The sequence below is a fragment of the Mchenga conophoros genome, linkage group LG20 (genome assembly GCF_057382185.1).
Source record: "Mchenga conophoros isolate Kocher_MC1m ecotype Shallow Benthic linkage group LG20, M_conophoros_male_GT1.1, whole genome shotgun sequence".
Lineage (NCBI taxonomy): Eukaryota > Metazoa > Chordata > Actinopteri > Cichliformes > Cichlidae > Mchenga > Mchenga conophoros.
In genome coordinates this window covers 8,377,617-8,385,605 of record NC_140545.1, presented here as the reverse complement: position 1 = coordinate 8,385,605, position 7,989 = coordinate 8,377,617, and the positions used below count along the sequence as shown (strand labels likewise).

The window sequence follows — 7,989 nt, the reverse complement described above, 5'->3', positions numbered from 1 at the left end:
AAATTAAAAGGGTAGCCCAAATATAAACTCAGGGGACATTTCATTAGGTGATGTGATCAGTGTGGATAAAATCTTTTAGCGACATTTCCAGTAACTTGCTGAATATTTGCCATGAAGAATTATGGCATACCTAAATAAAGTTGCCCTTAAGCATGTGCTTCATTAATGGAATGCCAGTGTTTATCCTAAAGAGAGACTGGACCGAGATTATTTTTTTTAATCTTTGCCCATCTACTTCAGCTTATGTATATTTTTTTTATATATATGTGTGTGTATTTAAGATTGTGTACATTGTTCACATCACCTCCACAAAAATGTAAACTGTAGAGCGTGTGGTTGGAAGAACTGTATTGTTTGTAATTCAGGTCTTAATGTGAAATATATGAAAATTTTGCATGAAACATATGAAACAGGGCTGTATATATGACATAGTGATTGTAGTACTATTATAGTACTAGCCAGTACAGTTGACTATACTAAAGAATCGGGTATGTGACAGAAATCGTGCAGTTGTTATTTTTCCACCATTGCAGGTCTGTGAGTTACCCATGGCTAGTACTGTCATTTTCAGATGTAAGCACAATATGTCTTCTTCCTGTATTGTATGATTTTCATCATTTTCTGTACGTATCTGTACTTTTCTCAAGCAAGGTAGGCGGAAGCAAGTATACTCTGCTTCTCGTAAAAGAGCACGGCCTTGCAATGGCTTTGTTTGAGAACATGTTCATCTACATTCTACAAATTTATTTTAGCTCACAAAGTAATGCAGAGACTATATATACCATGCCAAGAAGAAACATTGTATACCGAGAAGTATTTTAACCTAACCCTAGAGCTGTAACATGGGGCTGTTTTGGAGGACAAGCACAACTAACTTGTTTTGTGGTGTCAAATGGAGCAGGCGCTCCATTGCAAAGAATGCATGGGGGATGCCCATGGTACTATTAATAAGTAAATATTAATGGGTCTGGTATGTTCCAATGTGAGCCATGTGGGCTGAGTTGTTTTTTTTAAGTGTGTGCTAAATGAGGCTAAATAGAAAGGGCGCATCCCCGCGTCTGGGGAAAAAGTGTGTGTGAGTATCGGCTCTCTGTGCGTATGTATGAGAGAGAGAGAGGGCGTGTGTGAATACTTTAGGTTCTCCCTCAAACGCCGCCGATTGCATTCTTCTCTTGACGGGCGGCGAGAGGAGAACGTCGAAGCGAGAGGCAAGGAGAGCAAGAGAGAGATTAAGGCTGAAACTTCTCTGCAGACGCTCCTGAACAGGTCAGCTCCTGAACGCTGAACACTGAACGCTTCATATTCTTAGAATATTCTTTTAATACTTCTGCATATGGGGAATTACATTGCGGGGCAATACGGGACCCTTCTACTGTTTTTCTCCAGCATCGACACAATGTTATTGCTTTAACCAGTGAAACTTGTTTTGTGGTGGGTTCATGCGCATCCAATAACATTTCAGGCTTTCATTCATCATTTCATCATAAATGTGAGTGGTACTGTTGCAGCGCACAGATCCACTGCCGGGCACTGGTATCGATACGCTGCGCATAGCAGAGGAATCGATGAATTAAAAGCTAGTAGGTATCAGAGATGCGTGCAGGAACCAATCATTTGCTCTCCTTACTGGTGGCACGCAATTGATGTCCCGTCGTCGCGCATCTCAGTTATTTTACGTATTTATTGGCGCACGGAGACGGGAATGTTTGATTGCAGCACAAAATGAAAAAAAAAAAGGGGGGGGGGGGGTTGTACACACATGTCGCCAATGTGTTCCAGTAATGATAAGTCCGCACGAACGGAAGCTTATTTCCGCCTGTGTGCGACACATGAATACTGTTACTCACTGACTTATTTGCCCTCTTATGATCCTGTCAAAAGAGGGCACGAGCCACGTTTCCCCGCATAGAAACGGGTACGAAAACAGACACGGAGCGCATTGCTGAGGGAAAACTATCAATCACAATCCATTCTCTTACACCCGAATATGGATGTCCGGACATCACTGGCTACTGGTATTGAACCTAAATTAACAATGGAAATGTTGAGCGGAAGTAGATATAGAGTTTACTCACATTGTAGCTAAGTATTTCTTTCATTTAATTAAATCTATAAATAAATAAAAGGTTGGGTTACAGTTTACCAAAACTGAAAGGGACGACGCGATATCTCAGAAAACTGCTTCACACCAGAGCTATTTTTATATCAGGTGATTTGCCAAGTGTTACACACGCCGCCCTCTTCGTTGTAAACCACCAATACTATGCAGACTGACACAGTGTATTCAGATAGACCTAGAAAAAAAAGCCTCAATGATGCAAGACATGAAGGAAAAGAGAGAAGGAGGAAGGGGTGTTGTGTAGAAGAAAGAAGTAGGATACAATAAGATTTGTAGAGCAGTAGAAAAGGTAGAATAACTGGAAAGGCATATCCCTCTTTTTTGAATTTTTTTTTTCCTGCGGCATTTACAGCATAACTAATCCAGTTTATACAGTTTAGAACTACGGAAAATCTTCTTCTTCCGGCTGCTCCCTTTAGGGGTCGCCACAGCGAATCACCTGCCTGTATCTCATCCCATCACCAGCATCCTCCTCTGTCACACTAACCCTCTCCCTCCTTCACTACATCCACCAGTCTCCTCGGTGGTCTTCCTCTCTTCTTCTTCCTTACATGGCACCTCCATCTTCGACACTTGTTGTCCAGCATATCCACCATCCCTCCTCCGGACGTGCCAAAACCACCCCAGCCTTGCCTCTCCAACTTTGCCCGATAATTTATAGCCTGTGGAAACTAAACAAGTAAACATTCATTTATATTTCATCAGAGCTTTCCCGCGCTTTTTGTCATCTCGTTTTCGTGCACGACAGTGTAGTAACGCAGTTCGGTGACATCGCAGGCGCAGTGTAGGTGTCTAAACTCAATTAGAGAGAGAAGGGTTAAAGAAAGAGAGAGCACGTGGAGAGAGAGAGCGAGAGAGAGCCCATATGGTCTCGTGACGTAACGCCGGACGCTCGAGCCTCTGCTTGTGTGTGTTTATGTGTGTGCGTGTGTGCGCGCGCTCTGCTTAGAATCCAGAACGGCACCCTAATAATACAACAACAACAAAAACAACAATGAACGCCGTGACCGCCGCGTCCTGCCTGCTCGTCGCCGGCTTCAGCTGCTACCTCTACGGCAGCGACGTGTTGTCATCGCTGCTCCGTGTCTCTGTTACAGACTCCTCCATGCCCGAGCCGGGAGCTGCTCCGCGGCGAAGTCCGCAGGGAGTCCCCTACTCTGACCTGCCGCACATCGTCAACGCAGACGGATTGCACCTGTTCTGCCGCTACTGGGAACCCACCGGTCAGCCAAGGTCAGTGAAACGGCAACTAAATGTGTGGCTGCGTTCCCTCTCTGTGTGTCCCTTTGTTAGCCCATAATCTGTTGGTCTGCAGAGGAGTGTGCGGCTGTCATTTAAAATGAAAATAAAAATATCTAAAACGTGCAGTAATTGTGTTCACATGATTGCTCTCCTGTGAGTCACATGATGACTTTTTGACGCTTAATTTTCAGACATGCGCGCAGTCCACTATTCAGCTACAGTTACAGAGTTTGTTCCGTTCAGTGTAAAACCGGCACCAGTGCAAACAGTTTGAGTTCATTTACTTGTATAAATGAGAAGTTCACTCAAGTTTCACTTTCAAACCGCCTCCCAGAAGGAACTCTGCGACTGGTTAAACAAGTTCAAGAGCTCTCCAATCACAACTCGCCATCTTCTACGCTAGTACAAGAAACCAGAATATGTACTTGCAGATGTGATATGAGGCCTAACATCGTCTGAAAAGCACCCAAGATTAAAAACAGACTGTGTGCAGTATTGTCTGACCCATGCTCAGAGACATTTTAATTGTGTTAATCTCCTCATAAAGGGGTGACCAGATGCACCAGTGACAAACACTGGGCCATGGTGACCTTCATTAACACACACAAAAAAGCAGATCCAAGATCAGTTGATTTGAATTTATATATAAGCCTGCAAAGCTGATCTTTTTTAAACAAAGCTAAAATATCACACGGTTATCTCTCCTCATAGAAGCTTCATTTGACAACATCAAAAGTGTTTTTGTAAGAAGAAGCCCTTGACACAAATGTAAAACCATACAGAGACTGCATACATCATCTCTGTTTAAGAAACCTCATATGGAGCCAAGCATGTCTTCCATCTGAGCTGCAGCTGCTCATAGAGACACATGAGAGAACCGATGAATGAGCTGAGAGTGTCGCTCCAGACAGCTCCTTTTCAAAACCTGTCCCAGCAGGAGGAATTACTGGTTTTACAGCATCGGCATTTGTCCACCCCGTAATCGCAGACGCTTGAGTTTTTAAGGTTGTTTCCTTTCGCCTTCCCAGCAACAGTGAACGGCATCATAGTTCATGTGCGAAAGGCCTCAAATCTTGACTCATCCGGCATTCTGGTGTGTGAAAGAGTGTAAATGGCACTCCTGCCTCTTAGCCAAAGAGACATCAGACAACAGAGCTGGTTGATTAATGGGTCGAGTTTGTTAAAAAAACACACTGACTGGTTCGATAGTGAAACTTTCCGCAGTCTGCTGTTGCAGGCCCTTTCGCTATCACTCACACACTTCGAACATTTTGAAGTCTGCAGCCTCTGCACATGTGGCTGTGGCATGAAACAGAACGCAGAGGTCACATTCGTTTACAAATCACACTGTCACATGCTGGACGAGAGCACAAAAAGATAGATGTGGAAGTACCACCAAACATCTGGAATCAAGTTATTACTGCTCACCCACACGTCTCAGGGGAGCAACGACTCATTAACTCATACTGTGTCTACACCCTTGCTGTAAAATTGTGTATTTGCTCCATAATCTTCGTCTTATAGTTTACCACAGCATGTGTGAATGTATGCATGTTTACTCTGCACGCATACATATTTTGTGTGTTTATAGCTGTGTATGTGAGTAGCAAAGCCTAGATAGCTCTATATCCTAGCTTTTACTAAAACATAAATGTGCAAGTGGGACAAAAATTACTGCTTGTACGGCTAAAGCTAAAGCCTCACTGTAGTCACATGAAAACACCAAAATCACCCAACAATATTGTAAGGCTTGTAAATGTGGTATCTGGTCTTGGCTCATACTGCTGCACATGCTAGGTGAGTTTATTTGAGTTTAGTGTCTCGCAAGATCACATTTAACAAGTAGAGCTATAAAACAGCCAACTCTCTGACTGGTGGACAAGCCACCAGAGCCACCTTGTCAATAGAGTTTTTGGAAATACGCAGTATGATTGTTGTTTGTGGTCCCCAATGTCCCCAGTGTCAAAAATACATAAATAACAAAATTAATTCCAGTGGTTCATCATCTCAGCTGATGATTTCTCCTCCTAATCATATGTAAGAGAAGTTAAAAGCTGAATCATTGCAGAATTAAAATAGCTGCAGAGTCCTCTGTGTTGTAACACTTTTAGAGCAGAGCTTTGCCTGGCTTATATAAGAGCTTTCTCACTGGAGGGCCAGCCAATGAGCACGCTAAAACTGCATGCAGGGATGGTAACAGGGAGACATGCAAGAGTCAGTTTAATGATGTAATGTGTATTGCCCAACTCTTACTTAAAGACTGATACAATAATGCGTAGTTATATAGCTGAATTCAGTTATTTTTCTTGGTGTTTTGTGGGCAACGTTTTACAGCCTCCTAATCAGCAGTTTATTAGCAATGTAAAGTGAATAAAACCCCAGAAGCTGCATTAAAATGTTTACAGGATGCTTAAACTCTTCAGTGAAACCCAGACTTATAAAATTCTTTATTTGAGACAGCAGCTCCCGTACGTTAGACGAGGTAGGTTTATTAGTTTTAAACGATCACAGGTGGTCGTCTAACTGTTCTCTGTATTACTTTAGGGTCTTTACCTTGAAACTATAAAGCAGCTTGCAGGGATTATTTTTGTGATTTGGTGAACTGAATAGACCACCAAGATATCCATATGTTCTTCAGGATATCCAAACGTTATCCCTGTTAGTTCAGAGTTAAAAGCAGCGTCTCCCAAAACTTAGTGTGATCTAAATCTCACGTTGTAAAATCAAAGTTGGACAGTGAAGGTACAACTGCCGAGGACAAAGCGGCACTCAGTCTTTTGTCTGTCGTACGGCCTACGCTTAAGAAATTCTCTCCTGTTTTTACATGTTTCACAATGACTTTTCTGTAGTCTGGATGATGGATCCACAGGCTCACAGCTACCCACTCACTGCAGTAATCAGATTAGTAATTTAACACAAAGTGACACAGTGTGTCCAATTTGTGAAGTCTAAGTCTTTGTAAGTGCAGCTTAGCCAGAAACTTTTTAACAATATTATGTGTTCATGTGTTATTAGAAAGGGCTTACAGTTGTAATCTAAGTAGAACTATATCTGAACTGGTATATACAGTACCTAGGGGAAGCTGAATATGTTATAGGTTAATAGATTGTTCCTGAAAGCAGCAGCAGGAGTATTTATCTTTTTCACTTTTGTGATAAGAATAGTTTCACGTCGGCCTCAGTAGCACCTCGTGTAGAGATAAACTCTGAGGATCAAAGGAATCTCCAGACAGGGTGTTTTCCTTTTGACAGTTTATTAAAAACAGCGAAGGGTTTGTGTGGTTATGAATAGAGTGTAGCAATGATAATGACATTATGTGATCATCTAGGACTACAGCTTATTATTTTATTTATCATTGTTTTTGCCAGTGAATCAGACAATGATAAAAATGAGAATTTCATGAAGGCAAAGTGACCTCACAGCTACTTTCACCACGGCTGTTAACATCACCAAAGTTATGAAGAGAGGTGTTGTAACCATGGTGGCAGGCCAGCAATTAATGACTCATATCTGTGTGGGCCATGTAGTTTATTGCATGTCATGTTTGATTAGTGACGAAGCAGAAACTGAGCACACGGTTGGAAAGCAAATGTATGCACTGGAAACTTCAGCTCCTCAAAGCATGTCCATGCAGGTGTTTACCAGGCAGCCAGCACCACGCACCTTTGTAGAGCTTGTACAGAATCAAGCTTCCACAAATCATTGATTATTGCTGTTTAATTAACAAGATAATCCTGCTTGGAGCAATAGCCACACGCTCTGACTGATGGACATATACGAAATTTAGGTAACTTCTAGGGTGGCTTTGCTGTTGTTCAACATTTTCCAGAGTGAAACTAGTTTCATAAACACTAACACTGACTACTGTTATAAACCATATCAGTGCTCCTCTGTTTTTATATCTTATTTCACGTTTAACTTGTACTAAATAAGACATTTTCATTCTTAAGTTAAATAAGGCTCTGTTACCTTCACTCTGTTGTTGCCATTTCATTTAATGATGCATGAAGAATGCAGATGTACAGAATAGATTTTTATGTTCACAAGCTGTTAACTGGCTTTATCTTTTATTATACAACATAAAGCCATATTATATAGTTCTTTATTTTTTTCAGTATTTGTTATTTGCATTAGGATTAGAGGAAAGGTCAAAGGCTTCTGAAAGTTCTTTCCCTAGAAGCAGGAAGTAGGTGAAAAGTCGACTGGTGGACTACTTGGATATAAACAATGATTGACAGATCTTCCACTACTCGGATGGACACTAGTATACCACACACACATACATTGTACACCTGTATTTTTACAGAATACAGCACACGTACACCAATCAGGCATCACATTATGACCTTTCTATCAGAACCAGCAATTTGAGCTACAGTTTTTCTGTCACGGTCTGGCTGGCAGACTGTGGGGATATGGGGGAATGAGGACCCAAAACGCATGGTTCTGCGATGCAAACAGTGCACTTTATTTACAGTGAAGGCTGTAAACACAATAACTCCCCGTTGCTCCCTTGAATCCCGTGTGTGTGCGCTCGTGCTCCCCGCTGTTGTGTTCTCGCACACCCTGTGCATGCTGCTGTTCTGGTCCACTCTTCCACCTGGGGGGGAAACCACAGAAACAGCCAT

At 42.1% G+C, this 7,989-nt stretch overlaps 1 protein-coding gene across 2 annotated transcripts in view; it reads left to right on the top strand.

The window, feature by feature from the left end:
• The first annotated feature begins 1,102 nt into the window (after positions 1-1,102).
• The window catches only part of mgll (monoglyceride lipase), a 44,538-nt gene continuing 37,651 nt past the window's right edge, over positions 1,103-7,989 (top strand). Inside the window, exons 1-2 of one of the 2 annotated variants that reach the window (XM_085258934.1) lie at positions 1,103-1,266; positions 3,217-3,352. In XM_085258934.1, coding sequence (XP_085115060.1) covers positions 3,225-3,352 — 128 coding nt within the window. In that variant the 5' untranslated portion in view covers positions 1,103-1,266; positions 3,217-3,224. Of the gene's footprint in view, positions 1,267-2,954; positions 3,353-7,989 lie in introns of those variants that run through there. The other variant, XM_085258933.1, reaches the window with a different exon arrangement.